The sequence below is a fragment of the Giraffa tippelskirchi genome, chromosome 10 (genome assembly GCF_054371585.1).
Source record: "Giraffa tippelskirchi isolate mGirTip1 chromosome 10, T2T-mGirTip1v1.2.pri, whole genome shotgun sequence".
Lineage (NCBI taxonomy): Eukaryota > Metazoa > Chordata > Mammalia > Artiodactyla > Giraffidae > Giraffa > Giraffa tippelskirchi.
The window spans coordinates 15,999,817-16,027,750 of NC_137284.1; the positions used below are offsets into that span (position 1 = coordinate 15,999,817).

The 27,934-nt window shown below is 44.7% G+C and overlaps 1 protein-coding gene and 1 long non-coding RNA gene across 13 annotated transcripts; one reads left to right on the forward strand and one right to left on the reverse strand.

The window, feature by feature from the left end:
• Positions 1-599: 599 nt before the first annotated feature.
• Positions 600-15,643, reverse strand: SPATA19 (spermatogenesis associated 19). Of its 12 annotated transcripts, none has more exons than XM_081537959.1 (11): positions 15,538-15,643; positions 14,546-14,661; positions 13,542-13,571; positions 8,387-8,490; positions 6,525-6,675; positions 6,129-6,185; positions 5,547-5,639; positions 5,294-5,385; positions 2,238-2,315; positions 1,910-1,985; positions 600-778 (listed from the first exon to the last, which is right to left on the reverse strand). In XM_081537959.1, the coding sequence occupies exons 6-10, from the start codon at positions 6,171-6,173 to the stop codon at positions 1,919-1,921; spliced, it is 375 nt and encodes a 124-aa protein (XP_081394085.1). In that variant the 5' UTR covers positions 6,174-6,185; positions 6,525-6,675; positions 8,387-8,490; positions 13,542-13,571; positions 14,546-14,661; positions 15,538-15,643; the 3' UTR covers positions 600-778; positions 1,910-1,918. The 12 variants fall into 12 exon arrangements, 10 of the variants coding, with proteins under 10 accessions (XP_081394085.1, XP_081394088.1, XP_081394083.1 ...); XM_081537962.1 differs by having other exon boundaries at positions 600-774; positions 14,477-14,661; XM_081537957.1 differs by having other exon boundaries at positions 14,477-14,661.
• Positions 15,003-27,280, forward strand: LOC145524899 (uncharacterized). The gene is made up of 2 exons (XR_014067933.1): positions 15,003-17,813; positions 27,102-27,280. It is a non-coding gene; the product is annotated as an uncharacterized LOC145524899 (long non-coding RNA).
• The last annotated feature ends 654 nt before the right edge of the window (positions 27,281-27,934 follow it).

The following is a 27,934-nucleotide window of genomic DNA, read 5'->3' on the forward strand; positions in this document are numbered from 1 at the left end:
AACAGCTACACCTGAACATATCATACTCAAACTGCAGAAAATCAAACACACAAAAATCTTGACAGCCAGGTTGGAGGGACCTTACCTAGAGAGAAGTATGATAAAAATTATATCCAACTTTCCTTCAGAAACCATGCCAGCAAGAACAGAGTGGAGCAAAATATTAGAAGTGTTGATAAGAAAACCTTGACTTCCGTATCCTTCAGAATGAAGTGGAAATACTTTCTCAGATAAAGGAAACTGTTGCCAGCAGACCTGCCTTGCAAGAAATGTTAACAGTTCTTCAGAGAGAGGAAAAGGATGTAGGTCAGAAACACGGGTCTATGTAAGGAAAGGAAGCGCTCTGGAGAAGGAGTAAAAGGACATGAAATACTAGAGTGAGGCACACATGTCACACCTCCCCCGGGAAGTCCTCCTGCTACAGCACAGCTCTCCCCTTAATACTCCAGGAGCCCCCAGCAAGGTCTGCTTCACGCAATGGTGGGGTCCTGTCACTGTCTCCCCACAAGGCAGCGAGCCTGTGTCCCCAGAGGCAAGCCCATGGCTCTTCAAGGTCCAAAGAATGAACGGTAGCAAGGCACTCACACCAGAGGCTGGGGTGGTGGTTAAATAGCACATCTCTTATCAGCAGTTCAGCAAGAAGATTCCAGTGCTGCCACGGTCACAAGGCAGGGCTCACATGCTGGATCATCACTGCCCAGGTGTGGTTGCTCCTCAGGTCAAGGTAGGTGGACGTCCTTCCAACACAGGCTGCTCCTTGATCCTGAAGGACAACTACCTGGGAAGAGGGAAATGCCAAGGGGTGCATGGAAATGTGAGAAGGCCAGTGGACAAGGCTGGCAATGCCTCCTGAGCCCGCTGTGCTCCACGTTCACAGAGCAGGACACAGGAGCGGGGAGCACAGCTGTTGTGTCGGGTAGAGCTGAGACGGGAGCTTGACTCCAGAGGCCCCTTTAGGCCTTGACTCCTTGTCCCTACTGGCATTAGCAAACCAGTGACACTGCGCTTGCCACAGGCAGGATGCAATGGTCCTCGAGGAATGTCCTCAAGTCAGGAAACTGAGGCACTGGGCATGAAGCAAGTACCCATGCCAGAGCCAGATGAAAGCCAGCATCTGCCCTCCAGGGCAGCTTCACCTCTGCCTCAACTATAAGTGCACCAGTATGCCCTCCTCCTACGGTCACTCGGGTATTCAGATGAGAAACATAGACAGAGTGCCTTGTGCAGGAGCTGGCATAGAGTAAGTGCTCAATAAATGCCAACATACACCTCTGTGGCCCTCCTCTAAGCATGCTGGTGGTCACCCCATCAGCCCCCGCCTGGCAGGGGTGCAGCAAACTTTTCTGGACAGATGACTCCTGGAGAGGCATCACCGGTCAATGGCCCACCACCATTCAGAGCTGCACAAGCAACCACTGCCATGACCGCTGGTACCACGTGCAAGCCAAGAGGTCACGTGACCCAAAGTCATGGCCCTAATCTGTGGCTGAGCCAAAACTGGTGCACCCTTGCTCCCACTCTGGGGCTGTGTGACCTTGTAACTCAAAGTGGGGTCAGCAGACCAGCAATGGCCACGCTCAGGAGTGCCAGCAACTCAGAACTGCAGGCCCCACCTTGGCCTCGACTACAAGGCCCTGAGACCCCTGGGCCTGTGGGCAATGGAGGAGCACTGGTCTGTGATACCAGTGAAGAGTCAGAGACACAAATCTGACCTGGACTCCAAGCTCCTCTGGAAATCTGAGAGGCATGGCAGGAGCCTCAGGCTGCTGCCTTCTCCCTGACCCCACTGGCCACCTCCCCCACCCTACCCCACCCCCGGTCGGTGCAGCCCCCCACTGGTATTCTCAAGCCCCCATCCAACCTGGGAGCTGTCCTCTCTGCCCCGCCCCTCCCCTGTTGGCTCTCCCACCTGCTGCTCTCAGCACTCAGAGTAGGAATTTCTGCTGTGAAGCTCCTGAGAGATTTCATCCGAAAGATGGCATATGCTGCAGGGGACAGAGGAGAGGAGAGGCAAGGGAGACGGAAGGGCAGCAGAGCCCCCCAGAGCGCAGAGCCAGACCATGGCAGCCGGAGCCTGGGCCCTGGAGCTGAGTCCCAGGAAGAGGTGCTCAGTCCAGAAGGATCCCAGGCTTAGCCAGGCCCAGGGCTGGGGCGGAGGGAGACCCACAGAGAGACCAGCAGCCCCCCACCCACCTGCCCCCAGTTAGGACACAAATCATCTCGTTCCTAATGCTCACCTTCGTCTCACCTGCTCTATCCGATCTCGCATGGCTTCGTTTCTTGCCTCGCTCGGCACTTGGAAGATACGGGTATGGCTGCAAAACATCGTCAAGCATTGGGGTTCCCAGGCTCCTTTTCCACTAAACAGTCACTGTGGAACTGCCAGAGGTGGAATCCCATGGACCATAGTTCTGACTGTCTTCATGAGCTTTACAGCTGGGCCTCCACCCTCCTTGAACCAGTACCAAGAAGCATCCTTTTTACTAACCAAGTACCCCTGAGCCCCCCCAGCGATCCCAGGCAGGTAGTAAATGTTCCTAAGAAGAGTCAAGGAGACAGAGAGGTTAAGCGCCTTTGCCAGAGTTAAACAGTGGGTCAGAGGTCTTGAAGCTGTGAATTTGCCACTTCTGAATTCCTTTCCCACTTCTCTACCAGCTCTCTATGATCAGCATTGTGCATATTCACCATGGTTCAGAGATCCTGCCAGAGCATTCTTTCACAGAGAGGCTGCAGGCTCCTCTTTGATGCTGTTTTTGTCTTATTTCACAGTCTGGACTTGCCTTCTTCACTGCCATTCACTTTGTTCCCTTCCCAACTCCACACCCCCACAAACCCTCACAGACCCTCCACTCCAGCAAAAGCAGCTTGCCCACTGGAGCCCCATTCCTGTGCCCTTTGGACACCCCATTCTTTTTATTTAATTTATTTTAATTGGAGGCTAATTACTTTACAGTATTGTGGTGGTTTTTGCCATACATTGACAAGAATCAGCCACAGTTGTACATGTGTCCCCCTCATCCTGAAACCCCCTCCCACCTCCCTCCCCATCCCATCCCTCTGGGTTGTCCCAGTGCACTGGCTTTGAGTGCCCTGCTTCATGCATCGAACTTGGACTGGTCATCTGTTTCACATAGGGTAACATACACGTCTCAATGCTATTCTCTCACATCATCCCACCCTCACCTCCCACAGAATCCAAAAGTCTGTTCTTTACATCTGTGTCTCTTTTGTGGACTCCCCCATTCTTGACAGTGCCTTCTGGGTAAACTTTGTTCTAGGTTTGGGGTTTTCTCTGTGAATTCAGTGTTGATACCACCTGTGAGGACCGCAACCCAGATGTGCTCTGAAATATGGCTCAGACACAATGAAGCTGGCCAGTGCGCAGGGAGAGAGAGAGAGGACAGAGGGGCTAGGGGACAGAGGGATGGATGCCTCTGAGGAGAAGGGGCCAGATGGGGTTGGCCAAGTTCCCAGACTCTTGCCTTTGTGGGAGGCCTCACCTGGCACCTGTGTGTCCAGTCCCTGCCCAGACACGGGTCAGCCCAGATGAACATACTGCAAGGAGCCCAGGCAGCAAAGCCGAGTGGCACAGCCCTGCACTGTACCCTCACAGGTGCTCCTGTGGTGTCCCCAACATGTCCTTCAGTGCTCAGAGGCTTCTCCACCCAGGTCCTATGTAGCCTTTCAAATGGGGGCTTCGTTTATGCTGTTTTGTCTTCCAGAAAGCCTAACAAGCATCAGGTGGCCGGTACACACCTGTCACATAAGTGCGCGTTCAGTGGTGCTTAATAAAGGGATATGCAACCCTGACCACGTACTTAATAAAACTGATAGGAGGATCAGAGGGGGAACCAGGCTGTGTTTACTGGTTTAAAATCTCCACAGAATATCCAGAGTGGAAAACGTCTATGTGGATAATTGGCTGATTCCTGTCCCATGTCTCCAGAGCTTTAACCTACATATGCTATGCAGCCAAGGTCTAAAAAATATCAGAGGATGATGTTCATATTATCCAAACCAAGGAACGACAGCAGCTACAGCTGGCGGCACAGCCAGGCCAGGAGCAGACAAGCATCCCACGTGTAGGGCAGTGGCTGGGGGGCAGTTATCAATGTTCATGATTTGGGCCACCTTGGCAGGTTTCCCTTCCTTTCCTAGGGAGGTCTCAAATTAGACCCTTCCTCTTAACGCAATGCTTGAGCATCTGAATACCCTTTTAAAATGCTAATGCCACTGGAAGGGGTAAACACAGGAGAACAGCATCCTGATGGATCAGACGCAAAAACACATTTCTTGAGAAGTGTATCTTCCTTGATAGGAGAGAGCAGAGCTGGCAACGGGAGCACAGGAAGGAAGCTGAGTGCAGAGGTGAAAGGGGGAAGGCCAGCAGAGTGCTACAAAGATTCTCCTGGGAGAGGAGGCCCAAGCAAACGCGCACCCCAGGAGGAAACAGGGAAGCGTGTGCCAAGGAGGTGAGCCAGTTCCAGGCCCCAGGCTCCCCTGCCTGGAGTCTTAGCCTCTGCAGAGCAGGAAGGTGGGGAGCCAAGAAGGTGGCCACGGCCTGTGCAGCTACGTGGAGCTCAGGACTCCAGCCTCAGCCTGAGAAACCTCCTCTCACCTCTGGCCAACAGGAGGGTTTCAGCTTCTGCATTTTAAGAGCTTGTTTTCTTTTTGCTCTTTAAAGTGCAGCCACTTCTGAACAAATCAAGTGCAAAAATAACAGAAGTCTGAAATGTATTCAGAAGCAGTTAAGAGATGGTAAGCAAGCCATTTTCCAACCCCTCCAGTTATTTCAAAATTTAGGGATGAGCTGGGCTCTCAAGTGGAGAAGGCAATGGCACCCCACTCCAGTACTCTTGCCTGGAAAATCCCATGGACAGAGGAGCCTGGTAGGCTACAGTCCATGAGGTCGCTAAGAGTTGGACACAACTGAGCGACTTCACTTCCACTTTTCCCTTTCATGCACTGGGGAAGGAAATGGCAACCCACTCCAGTGTTCTTGCCTGGAAAATCCCAGGGACAGTGGAGCCTGGTGGGCTGCTGTCTATGGGGTCGCACAGAGTTGGACACGACTGACGTGACTCAACAGCAGCAGCTGCAGGGCTCTCAAGACAGCAAAAACAATCCCTTAAGACCCCAAATGCAGGATGCAAAACTTCTCAGCCAAAGGAGTCAACACCTCTAGAGAAGGACAGCCTTGAGTTTTTGTCAGCCAGGAATCCTGGAGAGGGGGCTCGTGCCTTCTCTGCTTCGCCCGCCCTACAGTCTAGCTCCAGGAAAAGAGATGCTTTACCTCCATCTTATGAACTGGATTCTTGTTCTCTCCTCCAGGACCTCTTGACTCTGGTTTGCTAACAAACCAGACTTTGAGAGGTGGTGCTTCACCTAGGAAATCCAGTGGCATCCAGTGGTTACTGCCCAGCAAGGACTCCATGGCCAGGGTACAGCCCAGCCTGGACAAGCTCTGCCCACTAGCCCAGGACCCTTGCATTAGACCCCCCTTCCCTTTCCCCTCCCCCCAGGATGCGGCTAACAGGCTTCATTACCACGTCTCTAGTCACATGTACATCTTGGCCTTGCATGGGAGGGAAGTTGGTGGACATCTTCTCCTTTATGTCCTGGGAAGCCTCTTCTTCAGTCTGAAAGGTGAGTGATTTCCTTCAGAGAGTGATTTCCTTCAGAGGGATTTCCTTCACTCATCTGGTCCCCAATCCTCCTTCCTCTTCCTTCTCCTTTTTATTCTTCCCTATCATAACATACACATGCATATCCATACACGTGCACTATATTGCACAGTTCTGACACTAAGCCATCTGCCGCTACCTTCCCGTGGAATTCCAGGGACTCAGTAAGTCATGGGCCCTAACCCAAGGTCCTCCTGAGAAATCCTGCAGTAGGGGCCACCCATCTGAACCCCCTCCACTCCACGCTTGAGAAGCAGGATGGGGCCGGTGGTGACACTGGAGCTCCTCTGGTGAGGAGACAGACTGGGTCCTCCCAAACATGCCATGAATCAGACGCAGCTCCAGGCAGGCTGGTGGGCAATGAACTTGGGTTTCCTGGTTCTACGGAGGGAGAAGTCCAGCTCTCTACAATCTAGGCTACCCTGAGTCCCAGAGGAACCTTACCTTTTTCAACCAGTGCTGTACTACAGACACAGCCTCGCTCTCCATAACTTCCACATCCTGCAACAAAGTGGTAAATCAATGCCCTCAGAATATGGAGAGACCCACCCCTGCTCCACTATCCGCATCTAACATGAACTCTCCTCTCCGGAAGTGCCAGGGCTCAGAGCGGAGATGGCACCTAAGATACTCTCCACCTAGCCATCACCAGCCCCACTCACCGAGCTGACTCTGGGTGGGAAGGGGAGCCCGGCCCCTTTCCGAGCAAGGATGTACACCATCCATGTTGTGATTATCATCTCTGCACTTATGCCAGGCCTCCTTCGTGGGCCCCTCCTTCCATCGAAGCAGCCTGAGAACTCCCCTGGCACAAGGTGGTCCCTGGAGGGAGGTGCCTACCTGATTGGCTGGCCAGTGATGATGTGACAATGACCTCCTTTAATTCCCAGGGTCAGAGTTGGGACAGAAAACAAAGGTCTGGAGGTGTCCGCCTTAGAGATGGCCATGGCTCAGAAATGGAGAGGCGGGTGTGGGCACTCAGGATATGAGCCTGAGGAAGATGCAAGGAACAGTTACCAAATCATAGATAGAAATTATGAGGGGTGGGGAAGACTTATGGCTGGTCACCCAGTCTTGAGCAAAGCTGAAGCAGAAAGAGATTTGTGGCAAAACCACCTGGGCCCTCTAGATAGGCATTTCTTATTCTTACTCTTACAAACTGGGGGAGAAAGGGCTTATCCACCCAGAAAAATGTCAAAAGATGGAGGAGCACACCTCTCAACAAGGACATTTCCTTTGTTTGTGTGTCTACTTTGTTTACACAAGTGATTCAGATCACAAAAATAATAATTCAAGCAATAAGAGGAATAGGGTATGAAAGTGGCATTTCTGGTGAAGGATATTTCCTGACTTTCCCAAGTCACCCACAGTAGACTGGCTAGGTAGAAGGTTAGTCAAGTGGAAATGAAAGAGGGATCCTGTTACGACCGCAGAGCTGGGGGCAAACATTGACAGGGGCTCAGATCGCTGTGATTCCCACCGAGAACCTTTACCAAGGAAGTGAAGCTCAGAATAGCCTAAAGCAAATGTTTAGCTGCTCTCAAAAGTAGTTGTAGCCTAACCCTGAGACTATTCTCAAGGCCTCAGAAATGAGGGTTGTAATCCTGTCTCTACCACTAACTTGTCATGTGATCTTGACCCAATCATTAGTCCCTGTGGTCCCAGTTTCTTTGTCTTCACAATGAATACAATGTCTCTAGTTTTCTTCGAGCTCTAATAGTCTATAAGTGTTCTCATTCTCATTCTTCTGAAGAATACAGAAAACTAAGATCATGGCATCTGGTCCCATCACTTCATGGGAAATAGATGGGGAAACAGTGGAAACAGTGTCAGACTTTATTTTTGGGGGCTCCAAAATCACTGCTGATGGTGATTGCAGCCATGAAATTAAAAGACGCTTACTCCTTGGAAGGAAGGTTATGGCCAACCTAGATAGCATATTTAAAAGCAGAGACATTACTTTGCCAACAAAGGTCCGTCTAGTCAAGGCTATGGTTTTTCCAGTGGTCATGTATGGATGTGAGAGTTGGATGGTGAAGAAAGCTGAGCGCCAAAGAATTGATGCTTTTGAACTGTAGTGTTGGAGAAGACTCTTGAGAGTCCCTTGGACTGCAAGGAGATCCAATCAATCCATCCTAAAAGAGATCAATCCTGGGTGTTCATTGGAAGGTCTGATGTTGAAGCTGAAATTCCAATACTTTGGGCACCTCATGCGAAGGGTTGACTCATTGGAAAAGACCCTAATGCTGGGTAGATTGGGGGCGGGAGGAGAAGGGGACGACAGAGGATGAGATGGTTGGATGGCATCACCGACTCGATGGACATGGGTTTGGGTAGACTCTGGGAGTTGGTGATGGACAGAGAGACCTGGCGTGCTGCAATTCATGGGGTCGCAAAGAGTCGGACACGACTGAGTGACTGAACTGAACTGAACTGTGGTCCCAGTTTCTTTGTCTTCACAACGAATACAATGTCTCTAGTTTTCTTCGAGCTCTAATAGTCTATAAGTGTTCTCATTCTCATTCTTCTGAAGAATATAGAAAACCTTTATCTTACTCTCCCCGACTTCCCTAAAATAGCCACTATATCTACTGACTCTCAAAAAATCACCTGAGTTTTTCATCTTCTCTATTGATCAGAATATGCTAGGCTATGCTGCAGCAACAAGTAAGTCCCCCAAATGAAAGAGGTTTATTTCTCACTCTCAAAGCACAAGTTCAGGCCAGCTGTGCTCCACGTGGTGATGTAGAGATCCAGGGATAAATCTGTCCTCTGGCCCCATGCTATAAGGATGTGACCTGTGTGACTGCAGAGAAAAGGAAGATAACACACGGAGGAATAAAATCACCTCTTCTGTTCTAGCCCAGAGGCTTCTTCTTAAAGCTTTTCGGCCAGTGTTAGTAATAGGACCCCAAACTGAATGCCACGGGAGATGGGAAGTTGTAAAACAAAAGATGAAATTACTCATCAACACCTCTGTTTCTGCCACTACCTCCTAAAAACTGTTTCCATCCTTACTGATGTAATTTTACTGTTTGAATCCCTAAGACATTAATGTTACTGAAAAATTAAAACTACATGAAAACATACACTGAGGGAAGTTCCATCTTCTTCCCTGTCTCTTCAACCTTGTTCTTCAGAAGGATTTTCATACATTTCTAGGCTGTACATCTGTGTTTACGTTTCCAAAATGAAACAGATACATAAATCTATTCTCACATTTTATTACTATGTTATGAAATGCACACAGTAAAATATATAAATACATTCACAGCTCAGAAAAAATTTTAAGTGTGCATATATATATATATATACACACACATACATATATATATATACATATATATATATATATATATATGTTTAACCACTACCCGTATCAAGATATAGAACACTTCCAGCACCCCAGCGGGCCCTCAGACCCACAAGGAGACCAGCATTTTGACATTTATCACCATAAGTGTTTTGCCTAGTATCCCACTGTATTACCACAACACAAATTAACAAATTTACAACTGATGGACATTGGTGTTATGTCTAATTTGATCCTTTTTAAACTGATGCTGCTATGAATATTCTTATACTATGAATATTTGTTTGACATAAGCACTAAATCTTCTACACATATAAATAACAGAGAGTGGAGTTGCTTGGTCATAGGCTTTACATATATTCAGTGCTAGTGTATAACAAAAAGTACTGCAAGGCGGTTGTACCAACTACTGCCTATAATAGTTACTTCATGTTTCTGCCAGCACTTGTTACTGTTACTTTTTTAAAGTTAAGACATAAGATTAACTCAAGATGGTGGAGTAGAACATGAGCTCACCTCCTTCTTATGAAAACACCAAAATCACAACTAACTACTAAATAACCATAGACAAAAAAGTACTGGAACTTACCAAAAAAAGATATCCTTCATCCAAAGACAAAGAAGAAGCCACAATGAGACAGTAGGAGGGGTGCTATCATGATAAAATCAATTTCCATACCTACCAAGAGGCCAACCCACAAACTGGAAAATGATTATACCACAGAAGTTATTCCACGGAGGGAAAATTCTGAGTCCCATGTCAAGTTTCCCAGCCTGAGGGTCCTACGAAAGGAAGAGTCCCCAGAGAGTCTGGCTTTGAAGGCCAAAAGGGTTTGATTGCAGAGCTTCCACAGGACTGAGGGAAACAGAGACTCCACTCTTGGAGGGTGCACACCAAGTCTCATGTGTACCAGGACCCAGGGGAGAAAAGCAGTGACCCCATAAAAGACTGGGCCAGACCTACGTACTAGGATTGAAGGGTCTTCTGCAGAGGCAGGGGCCAGCAGTGGCTCACCCCAGGGTTAAGGACACTAGCAGCAGCAGTTCTAGGAAATACCCACTGGCATGAGCCCTTGCAGAAGCCATTAGCCCCACCAAATAGCCTGCAGGCTGCAGGATTGGATTTCCTCAGGCCAAACAACCAACAGGGTAGGAACACAGCCCCACCATCAGCATCCACCCATCAGCAGACAAGCTAGTTGAAGTTTTATAGAGCATAGCCCTGCCCACCGGAGGGACAAGACCCACCTCCAGCCACCACCAGTCCCTCCCATCAGGAAGCTTACACAAGACTCAGAGAGCTTCATTAACCAGAGGATGGACAGCAGAAGCAAAGAGGAGCTACAGTTCTGCAGCCTGAGGAACAGAATCCACAATCACAGGCAAGCTGGAGTAGCGATACACAATTCAGATAAAATAGACTCTAAAATAAAGAGTGTTACAAGTGATCAGGAAGGGCACTATACAATGATCCAGGGATCAACCCAAGAAGAAGATACAACAATTAGAACTATGCTTGTATCCAATTCAGGAGCACTGAAAGCCACAAAATACACATTCTTCTCATGTACACATGGAACATTCTCAAGACTGACCACATGCTGGCCACAGAGCGAGCCTCAGTAAATTTAAGAAAGCTGAAATTATTTCAAGCATCTTTTCCAACCACAACGCTATGAGACTGGAAATAAACTACAAGAAAAAAAGCTATAAAAAACACAAACATGGGAAGCTAAACAACATGCTACTTTACAACCAATGGATCACTGAAGAAATCAAAGAGGAAATAAAAAAAATACCTAGAGACAAGTGAAAATGAAAACACAGCTATCCAAAACCTATGGGATGAAGTAACGTCAGTTCTAAGAGGAAAACTTACAGCAATACAGTCTTGCCTCAAAAAACAACAAAAAAAATCTCAAACAATCTAACATTACACCTAAAGCCACTAGAGAAAGAAGAATAAAAAATCCCTGAAGTTAGTAGAAGGAAAGAAATCATAAAGATCAGAGCAGAAATAAATGAAATAGAGATAAAGAAAACAAGAGCAAAGATCAATGAAACTAAAAGCTGGCTCTGAAAAAATAAACAAAACTGACAAACTTTTAGCCAGACTCATCAAGAAAGAAAGGAAGAGGATTCAAATCAATAAAATTAGAAATGAAAAAGGAGAAGTTACAACGGACACCACAGAAATACACAAAAGATTATAAGAAACTATTACAAGCAACTGTATGCCAATACAACAGACAATCTGCAAAAAACAAACAAATTCTTAGAAAGGTACAATCCCCCAAGACTGAACCAGGAAGAAATAGAAAATATGAACAGGCTAATCACAAGTACTAAAATTTAAATTATGATTTGAAAATCTCCCAACAAACAAAAGTCCAGGACCTGATAGTTTCACAGGCGAATTTTATCAAACATTTAGAGAAGAGCTTACACTTATCATTCTGAAATACTTTCAAAAATTTCAGAGGAAGGAAAACTCCCAAATTCATGCTATGAAGCCACCATCACCCTGATACCAAAACCAGACAAAGATACCACAAAAAAAGAAAATTACAGGCCAATGTCACTGACTACAGTCCATGGGGTTGCAAAAGAGTCAGACACAACTTAGTAGCAAAGTCACAATCACTGATGAACACGGACACAAAAATCCTCAACAAAATACTAGCAATTCAAATTCAACAATATATTACAAGGTTATATACCATGATCTAATGAGATTTATCACAAGAATGCATGGATTTTTCAATATCTGCAAATCAATCTATGTGATATACCACATCAACAAACTGAAGAATAAAAGCATATGATTATCTTAATAGATGCAGAAAAAGCTTTTGATGAAATTCAGCATCCATTTATGACAAGAACTCTCCAGAAAGCAGGCATACAAGGAACATACTTCAACATAATAAAGGCCATATACATCAAACCTACAGCTAATATCATACTCAATGGTGAAAAGCTGAAAGCATTTCCTCTAAGATCAGGAGCAAGACAAGGATGTCCACTCTCACCACTTTTATTCAGTGTAGTTTTGGAAGTCCTAGCTATGATAATCAGAGAAACAAAAGGAATTCAAATAGGGGAAAAAAGAAGGAAACTGTCACTGTTTGCAGATGACATGATATTATAAATAGAAAATCCTAAAGATGCCACCAGAAAACTACTAGAGCTCAATCAATGAATTTGGTAAAGTTGCAGATTCTAAAATTAGCACACAGAAATCTATTTCATTTCTTTACACTAAAAACAAAAGATCAGAAAGAGAAATTCAAGAAACAATACCATTTTCCAATGCATCAAAAAGGATAAAATACCTAGTTACAAACAAGCCTACTTAAGGAGGCAAAAGACATGTACTCTGAAAACTATAAGATGCTGATAAAAGAAATTAAAGATAATACAAACAGATAAAAAGAAATACCATGTTCTTGGATTGGAAGAACCAATATTGTGAAAATGACTGTACTACCCTAGGCAATCTAAAGATCCAATGCAATCCCCATCAAATTACCAAGAGCATTTTTCACAGAACTAGAAAAAAAAATCTTAAAATTTGTATGGAGACACAAAAGACCAGAAATAGCCAAAGAAATCTTGAAAAATAAAAATGGAACTGGAGAAATCAGGCTCCCTGACTTCAGGCTATACTACAAAACTATAGTCATTAAGTAGCCTGGTACTGGCACAAAAATGGAACTATATATATAGATCAATGGAATATAACAGAAAGCCCAGAAACAAACCCACGCATCTATGATCAAGTAATCTATGTCACAGAAGTCAAGACTATACAATAGGGGACAGATGGTCTTTTCAAAAAATGGTGCTGGGAAAACTGAACAGCTACATGTAAAAAATTGAAATTAGAACATTTTTTAACACCATAGTAAGTAAATACGTTATCGTTCAGTAGTGTCTGACTCTTTGCCACCCCATGGACTGTGGCTCACCAGGCTCCTCTGTCCATGGGATTCTCCAGGCAAGAATACTGGAGTGGATTGACATTCCCTTCTCCAAAGGATCTTCCCAATCCAGGGATCGAACCCCAGTCTCCTGCATTGCAGGCAGATTCCTTACCATTTGGGCTACAGGGAAGCCCTTTTAACACCAAACACAAAAATAAATTCAAAATCAATTAAAGACCTAAATATGAGACCAGACACTATAACACTCTTGGAGGAAAACATAGGCAGAACACTCTCTGATATAAATCACAGCAAATATCTCTCTCTATCCATCTCTCAGAGTAATGGAAATAAAAAACAAAAGTAAACAAATGGAATCCAATTAAACTCAAAAGTTTTTGCATAGCAAAGGAAACCAATAAACAAAATGAAAAGATAACCCACAGAATGGGAGGAAATATTCACAAACGATGTGACCAACAAGGGATTAGTTTTCAAACAATTCATGTGGCTCAATATCCAAAAAGACAAGCAGCCGAATCAAAAAAGGGCAGAAGACCTACATACACATATTTTTTTTCCAACGAAGACAAAGCAGTAATAAAAATTCTGACTTACCTATGGAGTTGGCTAGTTGCTCATGGTGTCCTAGAAGTGAAATAGATGAGCGGTTCATGAAATTCTTGCTTGATCTACTTAAGTGAGAGAATTTTAGGACAGGTGAACAGAAGTCTAACTTGAATGATAAAAACAGTTGTGGCCTTTTGATCAATTCTGATCTAAGCCAGTGTACAGACCCAGAACTCCTTGAATTAGGGAAAAGCCAGATCTCCTTAAGGAAGGACCCTGCTATACCACAAAACATGCGTGGTGTTAATCCTTCTCCCGGCCCACCTCAAAGGGACTTACAGCCTTTTATCAGAGTAACTGTGCGCGGAGGGAAAGGAGATAAACTTCTCAGGGATTACTGGATACTGACTCTGAACTAATTCTTTTTGTGACCCCATGGACTGTAGCCTGTCAGGCTCCTCTGTCCATGGAATTTCCAGGCAAGAATACTAGAGTGAATTGCTATTTCCTACTTCAGGGGATCTGCCCAACTAAGGGATCGAACTCAGGTCTCCTGCACTGCAGGCAGATTCTTTACAGTCTGAGCCACCAGGGAAGACAATACTGATTCTAGGAAACACAAAAAGTTACTGTGGGCCCTGAGTCAGAGTCGGGGCTTGCAAGGTCAGATGGTCAATGGATTTTTAGCTCACGTCTATCTCACAGTGGGTGCAGTGAGTCCCTGAACCCATTTTGTGGTTATTTCTCTCCTTTCAGAATGTGAAATTACAATAGACATAATCCCCACATTTCTTCCCTAATGTGCAGTGCAAAGGCTATTATGGTAGGAAAGGTCAGGTAGAAGCCACTAGAACTGTCTCTAACTAGGAAAAACAGTAAACCAAAAGCAATGCCATGTTTCTGGAGGAACTGCAGAGATTAATGCCACCCTGAAGGATCTGAAAGGTGAAGAAGCAGTGATTCCCACCACATCCCCATTCAACCTGTCTGTCTGGTCTGTGCAGATGACAAATGGATCATGGAGGTTGGCAGTGGATTATTGTAGACTTAACCAGGAGCAGACATCGACTCAGTTGCTGTTCCAGATGTACGTTGCATGAGCAAAGTAATACATTCCCTTGTACCCGATGTGTAGAAATTTATCTGGCAAGTACTTTCTTCTCAATGCCTGTTAGTGAAAACCACCATAAGTAGCTCTGCCATTTGGGCCATGCGACCCAGGAGTTTAGTGGTGCTCAAACTATCAGTGGTGGATAGGTATACAATTTAGAACCTCTGGAGGTCCCTACAGGTGAGTCACAGTGAGGACCATTATTAGGACTTGGGAGAAAAGCTTTGCCTTCCTCTATGGATAGCTACTCTCCTTTTGATATACAGCTTCTGATTTGCTAGTGGGCCCCAGGAGAGACTGAATGCTTAACCATGGACACCAGGTTACCATGTGAACCTGAGCTGGCTGTTGTCTGACCCACCAAGCCATAGAGCTGGGCATGCATAGCAGCACCCATCAGCAAACAGAAGTGATATCATTGAGAACAGGCCCAGGCAGGCCCTGAAGGCACAAAACAGTTACATGGCTCCCTTGTCCATGGTCCCCACTCCTGGACATTGCCTTCTCTCCCAGTCTGCTCCAACAGCCTCCTGGGGAGCTCTCTATGATCAGTTGACAGAGGCTGAGAAGACAGGCCAGATTTACAGATTTATGGTTCTGCACGACAGGCAGGCACCGCCTGAAGGTGGGCAGCTGCAGCAGTGCAGCCCGCTCTGGGACGTCCCTGAAGAACCTGGCAATGGGAAATCCTCCTGGGGAGAACTGGAAGCAGCACACCAGGTCGTACACTTTGCACGGGAGGAGGAGCGGCCAGACCTGTGGTTGTATAGTCATCCGTGGGCTGTGGCCAGTGGTTTGGAGGAATGGTCAGGGACTTGGAAGGAACGTGATTGGAAAATTGGTGACAAGCAGGTCTGGGGAAGGGATATATGGGCAGGCCTCTTGGAATGGGCAAAACACAGGAAGACATTTGTGTACCACACGACTGCTCACCAAAGGGTGACCTCCACGGAGGAAGATCCTATCGATCTAGAGGGTAAGATGACCTGCTCCATGGCTCCCAGTCGGCCTCTTCCCCCAGCCACCCCTGTCACTGCCCAGTGGACTCATGACCAAAGGGGCCTTGGCAACAATGAAGGAGGTGACTTCACCCATCAAGGCCAACCTGGCCACAGCCACTGCTGATGCCCAGTCTACCAGACCACCAGGGACTCACTGCCAGGGTGCCATCCCCTGGTGTGACCAGCCAGCTACCAAACAGCAGGCTGATTGTATGGGCTTACTTCCGTTCCGTAAGGGACAGTGTTCGTTCTTCCTGGAATAGACACTCACTCTGGATGTGGATTTGCCTTCTCTCTGCACAGCGCTTCTGCCACACTACCATCAGTGAGCTTACAAGATGCCTTATGTACTCTCATGGTGTTCTATACAGCACTGCTTCTGATCAAGGGACCTTATGGCCCATTCTCCTAGCACTCATCTCAACAACACTCCCTACCATCCTGTAGCAGCTGACTTGCTAAAAAAACAGATTGGTCTTTTGGAGACTCAACTACAGCACCAACAATATGGAAATGCTTTGCAGGGCTGGGGCAGTGTTCTACGTCCTATATCAATACCCAGTGTACTGTTATTCCTCCCATAACCAGGGTTCAGGGGTTCAGGAATCAAGGAGTGGACACGGCAGTGGCACCATTCACTGTTTCCCCTAGTGACTCACCAGCAAAGTCTTCTCTTCCTGGCCCCACCATCGTATGTCCTTCTGGTCTAGAGACCTTAGTTCCAAAGAGAGGGAAGCTTCTACCAAGAAACACAAAGATTCCATGGGAGTAATACCTAATACCATCACCCGGCCACCTTGGGCTCCTCGGGTATGACGGAATCAACAGACCAAGAAGGGACTTACCCTACTTACTGGGGTGAGGAAGAATATGATGGAGCAGAGCCGAGCTCAGGGTGTCTCTGAGCACCATCATGGCCTGCAGTCAAGGTCATGAAAAGCTGCAACAGCCCAGCTCGGGCAGAACTACTCAGGATCCAGACCCTGTTAACAATTTCCCAATGTCACCCCTTATATTATGTTTTTGTTTCACATTTAAGAAAATAACCCCTACTCAAAGTCATGAAGATAGCCTCATGTCTTTTCCTAGAAGCTTTCACATGGACACCTGTGATCCAAGTCAAATTTGTTTTGTGTGTTATGTGATGAGTTAAGATCATACAGTGTTACTGCAGAACGAGTCTACTGAAAACCAGTGGTGTGAATGGACCCACACATTTTGCAGGCTAGCTGCTCAAAGTCAGTTGCACCTAAACACAGTGCTACAGAGCCCCACCGAAGGTGGGGGGAGGGGGAGCACCGTGCCCGCCTGCCCAGGGCCCCACAAAGTGTTACCTTCAGCCTCCAGTATGTTTGACCTCTAGGGGCGGCTATGTCCACACGATGGGAGCCCTCTCTCCCAGGAAGACCAGGCTCCTGCACAGTGGAGCTGGTGGCCCCTGAAGGACTCTTTCTCCACTGATTACAGGCTTCCTGAATTGCTCAGGGGTAAAGTATCTGCCTACAATGTAAGAGATGCAGGAGATACAAGTTCGATCCCAGGATCAGGAAGATCCCCTGGAGGAGGAAATGGCAACCGACTCCAGTATTCTTACCTGAGATAGCCCATGGACCGAGGAGTCTGGCGGGCTACAGTTCACGGGGTCTCAAAGAGTCGGACATGACTTAGCACAGCACACACATACCCTCCTGTGGGTACGCGGGGGCAAGAGGGTGGGACCACCAGAGACAGGTAGTAGAGAGGTGACCCCTGGCAGAAACCAGGAAACCTCAGACACACTAAATATCCCAGTGCTTACAACCCTGACATCATAAACCTGGAGCTCTGTTGTAAACCTGGGATCCAGCCTAAACACTCACAGTCGTAAATCAGGCCCAGGCATGAAACTCACTCAAGTTCGGAAGCAGGCCCAGATATAAACCTGAGGTCTAGACGTAAACCACCCCCAGTCCTAACTCAGACCCAGGTATAAACCAGGGGCCATCTGTAACCCCCTTGCTATCGTAAACTGGACCCAGACCTAAACCTGAGACTCAGACGTACCCCTCCACCACTTAACTCGGACCCCAGACACTGGTCAAGTTCCGGTGAGCAGATGGAGCCGTCAGACGCCCGAGCACCCAGCGACCCCTGGATCAAACCCCACGCCAGCCCCTCAGGCAACTCCATGACCCCGAGGAGCCCCGTGACAGGACACCTGGCCCTCAGGTGAGTCCATGACAGGATGACAGTGGCAGCCCGAGGTGAGTGTGCCTGGCCCTCAGGTGGGGTCTGTGATTGGAACACTAGCTCCTTGCATGTGATCCCTGCCTGCGAAGGCTGGGCTGGGGTATGATCACTGTGGCTTTGAATTGCATTTCTCTAATGACTAATCATATTGAGGAGAGGTGGGGAGGTGTTGATGGCAAGACTGCTGCGCCCCCCCACTCCCAGGCCAGCCGCTTGTCTATGTGCCTGAGAGGCCTCTGCGGTCTGGCCTGCTCCCAGGGCTGGTCCCCAGGGCCATAGGTCCAGGGATGGGCAGGTCCTCTCGCTCAGGTCCTCCTGTGACTATTTCATGGTGTTTTGGTTTCTTTGGTCCTGTAGATCTCCTATGTCTCTTGAGTTATGAAATATACATAGCAGGATGTTCTTTAATCTGAGACTACATCGCATTTTATGGTTTTATTTACCTCGTACTTTGTTTCTAGACTCAAGAATATTTTGGTTCAAGACATGAATCATCCAAATTTAGTATTTTTCTTGTTGGCTGTACAACAGTAGTTACCGTTATCGATCGTTTCCTGCTGGTATGTCTGAGTCTCTGCTGACACTTCTTTGCGGTGTATACTTAGCAGTGCAGCTGCTGGGTGGTTTTCCGATTCTACGTTGTACATTTTGAGGAGCTGTTTCTGCAGTTGCGGCACTGTTTTATGTTCCCGCCCACAGTGAATGAAGGTTCCAGTTTCTCCGCATCCTCTAGGAGCACGTTATTTTACACTTATTTCCTTAGATTTTTATTTATTTTTGTTGTTATGGATACTTTAGTGAACTGGTATATCACTGTGGCTTTGAATTGCATTTCTCTAATGACTAATTCTGCTGAACATCTTTCCATGTGTTATTTAGACACTTGTTTATCTTTGGGTCAGTGCTTATTAAAGTCCCTTTACCATATTTTAATTGGGTGGTCTCTCTTTGTTATTGAGGTGTAATATTTCCTTACGTATTCAGAATATAAATTCCTTTTACACACATTATTTGAAAAAATGTTCCCCCGTTCTGTGACTGTCTTTTCAAAACTTTTCTTGTCCTGTCCTCTAAAGCACAAAGGTTTTCCATTTTAAAGTCCAACTTACCTATTTTTGCTGTTGTAACTCCTGCTTTGGGTATCATATCTAAGAATTCATTGCCAAAGGTAAAGTCTTGATAATTTACTCCTAAGTTTCTTCCAAAAGTTCTATAGTTTTAGCTCTTATATTGAGGTTATTGATCAATTTTAAGGTAATTTTTGTATGTGGTTGAGGTAGGGGGCCCACTGTCATTCTTTTGCGTGTGGATATCCAGTTATGCCAACACTGTCTATTAAAGAGACTGTTCATCCCCACTGACTGGTATTGCCATACTTATCAAAAACCAATTGCCTGTGGATGTATGGGTTTATTTTGGAAATTTCAATTTTGTTTCCCTGGACTAAAATATCTATTCTTATGGCAATACCATATCATTTTTATTACTGTAGCCAGCCTTTTGTTAATTTCCAGAGTTCTGAAAATGTTGATTATCCATTTTTTTGTTGTTTTTACAGAGGTGCAAATTTTCAGAGGTCATTATACACTCATCTTTGTGGATGACCAGTTTGTGTTAGTCTACATATATGTGCAAAATTGTTCAATAGTCATTGTGTAGTTCAAGCTTCATCATTATAAAAGTATTCATTTCTCTCTCTCTCATTTTCTTTTTCTGTCCCTAAATAAAACTTTGTCTGATACTCAAGTTGTAACTCTGGCCTTTTTTTTTGGTTGCAATGGTTTGTGATGTCTTTTATTATCATTTTATTTTATTTTAATTTTGAACTTGGAAATTAACTGCAATCAGAGACACCCTATTTGTAAAAGAAAAAATTATTTTGCAGTATAATTTACATAGTAGTGCAAAGAACTTTCACAATCTTGACACATCTGTGTAAATATTATACAGCTCAAGAAAAATAACATTACCCAAATCTCAAAACTCTGCTCACATTTCCCTTCAGCTGTTTTCACCCTGTAAGGATAAACTTTATCTTGACTTCTCATAGTGTAGGTTAGTTTTACCTGGGTTTTTTCTTTTTCTTTTTTTGGTACTTTAATTAAATTATATACTCGCTGTGTGTTTTCCTTTGTGTGACTTATTTTGCTAAACTTTATGTTTGGATGTCTCCCTCGTTGCTCTGTGATGTAGTGGATCATTCATTTACATTCTGGATATTATCCTGTTATGTCAACTGTACCATGTCTTCTACTGAAGGGCACTTGGGTAGTTGACATTTTATGTATATGAGGAATACTACTGCTTGGAACATGCAGGTCTGTCTCATGGTGCATATATGTTTCAGTACATATTTATTAAGTGCAATCTGAGCTTGAGATTGCTGTGTACAAGCATGGGTATGTTCAGTTTTAGTAGGCATGGACAGAGTTTTCCAGCAGTGTTTCCAGTTCATTTATATGAACTCAGTAATACTTAGCATTTTAATCTTTTTATAAATCATAGCCAAGCTGGTAATATTTTTCATTTGCATTCCTCTAATCAAGTTGAGCGCCTTTCATGTGCCTATTTTCCATTTGCATTTGTTTTTTCAGTTGCCTTGACAAGTCTTCTGACCAGCATACAACTGAATTTTCTATCTCCCATAGTGATTTCTAGGAAATCATTTGTGGGTGCAAATCTTTTGTTGGTTGTATGTATATATTACAAATGTCTTCTCACACTTTGGATTTTTGTTATGTCTTAATAAACAAAAGCTCCTAACTTTGAAAAAATGATTCATTTATCTTTTCCATTCAGATAATCCTTATCCACTGAATTGGAGTAGTGCCTTGTCATAAACAGAGGGCTGTGCATTGTAGAGCTACTTCTGGGTTCTCTTTTCTATTCTATTAATCTGTCTTCCTTTTTTGACATCAATAGCACTCTTCCTTAATTTTTATCATTGGTCTTGATACTTAGTTATGGAAATTCTCCTGCTTTTAAATTCTTTTTCATGATCATCTTGGCAACTATAGGTCTTTTGTACTTCCATATATATATTTAGAATCAAATTGTGAATTACCAAGAAAGAAACTTCTGGAATTCTGATTAGTATTTTATTGATTCTGTAGCTCAACTTAGTGAGAAATGCTATTTTAAAAAAGAGATTACCATTCTTGAACATACTGTATCTTTCCATTAAGTTTTTTCATTCTACCAGCAACGCTTTTGTAGTTTTCAGTGTAGAGAGCTTGCATATCTCACTAGATTTATCTACTGTTGTTGTTTAGTCTCTAAGTCATGTCTGACTCTACGACCCCAAGGACTGTAGCCCACCAGGCTCCTTTGTCCATGAGGTTTCCCAGGCAAGAATACTGGATGGGTTGCTATTTCCTTCTCCAGGAGATCTCCCCAACCCAGAGATCAAACCCACACCTCCTACATTGGCAGGAGGATTCTTTACCTCTGAGCCACCGGGGAAGGCCAGGTTTATCTGTAGGTAGTTGTTATTTTAGTGCTACTTTCAACTGTATTTCTTTTTATTTATTTCTTTATGGCTCTGCTGGGATTTTGTTGCTGTGCAGGCTTTCTCTAGTTGCGGCAAGCAGGGGCTACTTTCCAGTGGCAGTGTGTGGGCTTCTCATTGCGGTGGCTTCTCTTATTGCAGAACATGGGCTCTAGTGTGCAGGCTTCAGTAGTTGCAGCACATGGCCCCAGTAGTTGTGGCTCCTGGGCTCTAAAGCACAGGCTCAAGAGTGTGGCACACGGGCTTTGTTGTCCCACAGCATGTGGGGTCTTCCCAGACCAGGGATCAAACCCATGTCTCCTGCATTGACAGGTGGATTCTTTACCACTGAGCCACCAGGGAAGCCCTCAGCTGTATTTCTTATTTCAGTTCCATTCTATTTCAACTGCTTAGTCAGTAATAAACAAATGTTTTGTATTGTCCATGTATCCAGTAGCCTTTGAAATTTACTTATAATGATTATTTATAAATTCTTTTGGATTTTCTACATATGCAATCATATCACGGGTGAATAATGATCATTTTTTCCTTTCCAATTATTATAGTGTTTCTTATTCTTGCTCTTTTGTTCTAGATAGTAACTTCAGTAAAATGTTGAGTAGAAATGGTATAAACAATCTTCGCTTTGTTTCTAAACTTAGAGGGAGAGTGTTCAGCATTTCACTGTTAAATAAGTGCTAGATTTTGAGTAGCTTCCCTTAAATATAGTTTGTTCTATTTCTAGTTTGCTGAGAATTTTTGTCCAAAAAAGGTGTTGGATTTTACCACTTTTCTTCTGCATCTATTGAGATGATTGAAGGGCTTTCTTTTAGTCTGTTATTACAGTGAATTACATTGACTAGTTTTCAGATATTAAGTGAAAGAAGTGAAAGTTGTTCAGTTGTGTCTGACTCTAGCCAGCCAGGCTCCTCTGTCTATGGAATTCTCCAGGCAAGAATACTGGAGTGGGTAGCTAGCTGTTCCCTTCTCCAGGGGGATCTTCCCAACGCAGGGATCGATCCCAGGTCTCCCGCGTTGCAGGCAGATTCTTTACCATCTGAGCCACCAGGAAAGCCCGAGAATACCAGAGTAGGTAACTGTTTCCTTCTCCAGGAGATATTCCCAACCCAGGAATCGAACCAGGGTCTCCTGCATTGCTGGCGGATTCTTTATCAGCTGAGCTACCAGGGAAACCACTGAAATTATGTGACAAACTCACTTGTTCAGTGTTTATATAAATATACACAGGGAGTTGGTGATGGACAGGGAGGCCTGGCATGCTGCAGTTCATGGGGTCACAAAGAGTCGGACACGACTGAGTGACTGAACTGAACTGAACTGATACACATAATATATATATACATATATACACACACACTTATATATATGTAGTCTCATTAGCACTTTTGCATCTTTTATAATAAGGGATATTGGCTTGTAATTTTTTTTTGTATTTCCTTGTCAGATATTGGTATCAATGTTAGGCTGAACACATAAAATAATTTAGAAGTGTTGACTGTTTTCTATCCTCTGAAAGAATAACTTTTAAGATTTATATTATTTCTTTCTTATGCGTTTTGAGAAATTCATCTGTGAATCCATTTAGTTTTCTTTAACAGATATTTTTAAAGTAGAGCTAACTTCTTAAAATATATAGAGAATTATTCAGATTTGGTTTTCTTCTGTGTAAGTTTAAATATTGTATTTATCAAGGAATGTATCCAGTTCATCTAAGCAGTCAAAATTATTGGCATAAAGGTGTTCACACCTTTTGATACCTTTCTAATGTTTGTAGAATTTGATGTGATTCTACTTATTTATTCCTGAGAATGCTAATATATGACTTTCACGTTTTTATCTTCATTAGTTTTTCTGGAGGTTTGTCAACATTATTAATCTTTTCCCATAACTATCCTTTGTTGATTGTCGTGTGTTCAATCTCGATAATGTCTACCATTATTCTTTCTTCTATGTTCTTTGGATGTAGTTTGTTTTAGTTTTTTCAGATGACGTTATCACTGATTGTCAACTATTTTCCTTTGCTAATATATACATTCAGAACTAAAAGTTGTCCTCAGAACTTTGCTTTAGTTGACAATAATGATATTTTCAGAATCATCCAACCCAAAGCATTTTCTTACATTGCGGTTTCTTCTTTGACCTTTGTTATGTAGAATTGTATTTCTTAACTGAAAACCTTTTGGAGATATTCTAATTATTAATTTATAATTTAATTCTACTGTAGTCAGTAGAAAACTACTCGGGCTTTCTCTTTTGAAATGAACTGGGGTTGGTGTTCTCACCCAGTGTATAGTCTGTTTTGGCAGCATTTGAAAGAATAAGCACACTGCAGATGGTGAGTGTAGAGGTCTACATATGTCAGTCAGTTCAAGTTGATTGAGCATGTTGTTCCTTGCAGGAATTTAGTAATATCTTTAATAATTTTTCCTTACTTGTTATACAAGTTACTGAAGAAAAATGCTAAAATCTGAAACTATGATTGTGTATTTCTCTGTTCTTTCTTTTAGTTCTGTCAATTTCCACTTCATAAATTTTGGAAAGTGTGCTATTAAGTACATACAAATTTAACATTGGTGTGTTATTGTCCAGTCGCCAAGTTGTGTGCAACTCTTTGCAGCCCCATGGATTGCTGCATACCAGGCTTCTCTGTCCCTCACCAACTCCTGGAGTTTGCCCAAGTTCATGACCATTGAATTGGTGATATCATCCAGCCATCTCATCTTCTGTTGCCCTCTTCTCCTTCTGCCTTCAATCTTTCCCAGCATCAAGGTCTTTTCAAATGAGTCACCTGTTCACATCAGGTGGCCAAAGCAAACTGCTATTGATCATCATTAAATAGCCCTACTGAACAAAAACAATATTTCTTACCTTAAAGTTGACTCTAACTTAATATGACTATAGCAGCTCTTTTTTTGTTAGGACTTAACATAGTATATATTTTAAAATTTTATCATTTCCCATCTCTTTATTTGTATAATAATGCTCCTCTAAAGGGTATAAGGTTCTGGGTTTTTATCCAGTGTGACAATGTTTGTCTATTAACTGGATTATTTGGTCCATTTTAAATCAATGTAATTACTAATACATTTTAGATAGCTTTAAGATTAACACCTTACATTTTTCTATTTACACAATCTGTTCTTTCCTATCCTGTCCTTGTTTTACTTTAGGTCACATACTTAAATTATTTCATTGTTCACTTAGAGGCTGACTGTTCCTTTCAGCACTTTAAAGATATCTCCACTATCTTCTGTCTTCCATTGTCTATATGGGAAAGATTGTCATAAATCTTATTGTTGCTTCTTTGAAGATAATGATTTTTTTCCCCTGAACTTTCCAAGATTTTTCTCTGCATCTTTAGTTTTTAACAAGCTATTGTGTGCCTGGTGTATTTTGCTTTGTATTTATCATCCTGTGATTAACTGAGCATCTCGAATCTGTGTTATGATGCTTTGACATCTGGAGCCTTGCTGACCCTGGAGGGACTGCCCCTCCGAGGATCAACCACTTCCCAGAGAGAGCAAATAACTTGCTCACTTTTCAAACACAGGCCAACTGATCCAGGGTCTACACCCCAACCACCTCCTTTATCAGGCCGTCATACTCCAGGCCATCATTCCCCACCCTAATCACCCAAGGGCCAGGCACCAAACAGTAAGGCACCATCTGTTGGCCTTACTATACACAAATGTCCTATACTTTAGGACACTAGGCTTCTCGAAAGTGTTGCCTGTAGACCGTGTCTCTGATTGCTCACTCTGCCTGCCTCACCTTACTCCAGCCTGGAGTCAGTTCCATCGTTCCATTGATACTGCTCACACCAAGGTTACCAATAACCTCCTTGTCTGGCAATGCCAAACAGAACAGGTGTTTTCTGAGAAGTCATTCTTTCATTAAGTTTTTAGTAAGTCGCACTTTTGTGATAAGCACTTGGGTTCTGACAGTGAAGAGGACAGATGGGGCCCAGACCCCAAGGAGTTTACACACTAGTGAGGCAGACACAGCCTGAGCAAGTGTAACTGAGTGCTAAGTGCACATAACAGGCGATACTCCTGCTGTCTTCAGGTTGGCAACTCAGGCCCCAAACTGAGAACAAAAAGGAGCTGCATGCCTCTTCTTCTCAAGAGGACTGGCTACCACCAGCACACCCTCCAAAGGGGCAGCCTGTCAGCCTGAGCACCACCCCCCAGGCCTCTGCAGCTGGGGAAGGTCCTGTGCAGAAGGCTTGCCCCGTGTCAGTGCCCAGCCAGGCACATCCTGCTCCTGTGCTGCTGCTAAGTCGCTTCAGTCGTGTCCAACTCTGTGCGACCCCATAGCCAGCAGCCCACCAGACTCCTCCGTCCCTGGGATTCTCCAGGCAAGTACACTGGAGTGGGTTGCCATTTCCTTCTCCAATGCATGAAAGTGAAAAGTGAAAGTGAAGTCGCTCAGTCGTGTCCGACTCTCCAAGACCCCATGGACTGTAGTCTACCAGGCTCCTCCGTCCATGGGATTTTTCCAGGCAAGAGTACCGGAGTGGGTTGCCATTGCCTTCTCCCCTCTCTGTACGGGCGGGAGGAAAGTGCTGCCCCACAGAGCAAGGGCTCCAAGATAGCCTGTCCTGGCAGGAGAGAGCGTTATCTCTCTTCTTGCAACAGCCAGTGGCTGAACTGCAGAGCCTGTGACTCAACCTATACCCAAGAGGGGTCTCAGGGACCACACAGCACCCCTGACTCCTGACATTTGAACCTGTATGCCTCCTCCCACCCCCAATGTCCGTATTTCTGAAGGAGGGAACCTGGCAAGACCAGCTCCCTCAGGAAAGTTGAACAGTTTGCTGATATTCATCAGTTACTAACGGAGAGTAAACATTATAAATGCTGGTGGTTTATGGGCTGGGGCTGCGATGTCAAGGAGAAAAATACAGAGTGGTCAATGATCTAGGATTTCAAAGTCCTAGAGAAAAGATCCTGCCCACCACCCCCAGATGACAGAGACCAAACCATCTTGAAATCCTTCCTTGACACCATGTTTGTAGACCAAGGGTCCAAGGCCCCCTGACCAGAGGGACAGATATCCTGGGACAGGGTCATGGTCCATCGGAAAGGTAGACTGAGGAAAAAGTACCGGACAAGGACTCAAGACTGAGGCCTCTTCTATAAGGCCATTTCTTGCTGCCTTAAACTTTTGGGGAAGAAAGAGGGGTATGGAAAGAAGGGAGGGAGGGACTGAGGGATAGGAGAGGCAGTGGGCAGGGGGAGAGGGGAAGTGGGAAGAAGGGACATTGGTTGGTTGATTCTACCGGGTCTCATAATCCGTTCCTGGCTCTAAAAAAGAGAGAACAAGCACCTTACTTAATCCCTAAGGTCACCATGGGTACCAAATGAAATGCATATGGAAGAATGTTCTGAAGTGCGGAGCACTGGGTTAGCGTGAAGTTAGGGACAATTTTAAAATAGATGAAGGGCCTTTAAATAACAGTTTAATACAGAGAAGAGGCTCCTGACTGAAACTATTTATTTCTCCTCACCAGTTAATTTTTTTAAATTTAGCTTTGCCACAGAGCTGACAGGTCTAACCAGAAAGGTTCATTTATGTCCATATCCTCAGCCACACAAAATCCAGGGGTCCCAGTTTACAGCCTGTGGCCGGGGAGTTTGAAGGGTTGGCACTCTTATTTGTGTGAAAACAGGAGACTACAAAACACTCCAAGTACCCGCTTTTAAGAATTAAGACCAGAGTGTATGAAATATCAAAATATATATATATTTTTTCATTAGACTCCAAAAGGATCAAGGAAGCAGGAAACGGAAACTAGGAGGATGGTGACAGTTCACTGAGGCAAAGAAAGCCAGACAGACACTGAGAGGCATGCTGCTGGCACAACCGCCCCGCTACCTGGCTCTAAGGGCAATTTATATGGAGACTTTTTTTTATCATAAAAGATGTTTTTAAATTTGTAGCTGGCCCGGTTTCTGCTTTTGTTGGGCTGGTGGTGCAGCTGCTTTCTTCACTTGGAGCCATGAGCGTAAATAGAAATGCATTTTGGTATTTGCACTCCACCTGAAGACCAAAGGAAACTAAAAGCAAGCCTAGTCTGAGCTGGTACATGAGCCGAGTACTGCTGAGGCAGACCACAAGGAAGCAAGGCCGTTAAGAAGCAGGGGGAAGGTGTGCTGGTCTCAGCAGTCAGGTCCCTTGGGTCCATCCAGATGACGGCCCCTTTGGGGTTCAGCACAGAGTGGCCGCTGCACCACTGACTCGTGTATATGAAATGTCGCCACGGGCCTGCCCGTGAGGGCTGGGACCCACTTGGACAGATGGAGCCAAGCCCGAAGACTGTCTTCATCACCTAACCAAGCAGTCAGCATATCTTCTCCCAGCTCTTTAAGATTTCGGGTTCAAAGTCTACAAGTTAAAGAACTTTGTAAGTGGCCCACTCAGCTTTTGCTCAGGGGCTGACTTCTCTCCGTGAGGCCCCCAGCAGTGACTGAAACTGCAGCCGACACTTCCTCCTCCCTCCATCTGCCCCTCGCCCTGCCTAAGTTTCTTCCCCAAACTCCTACCATCTTATTCTATTAGGTCGGTACAAAAGTAATTGCAATTTCAGAGC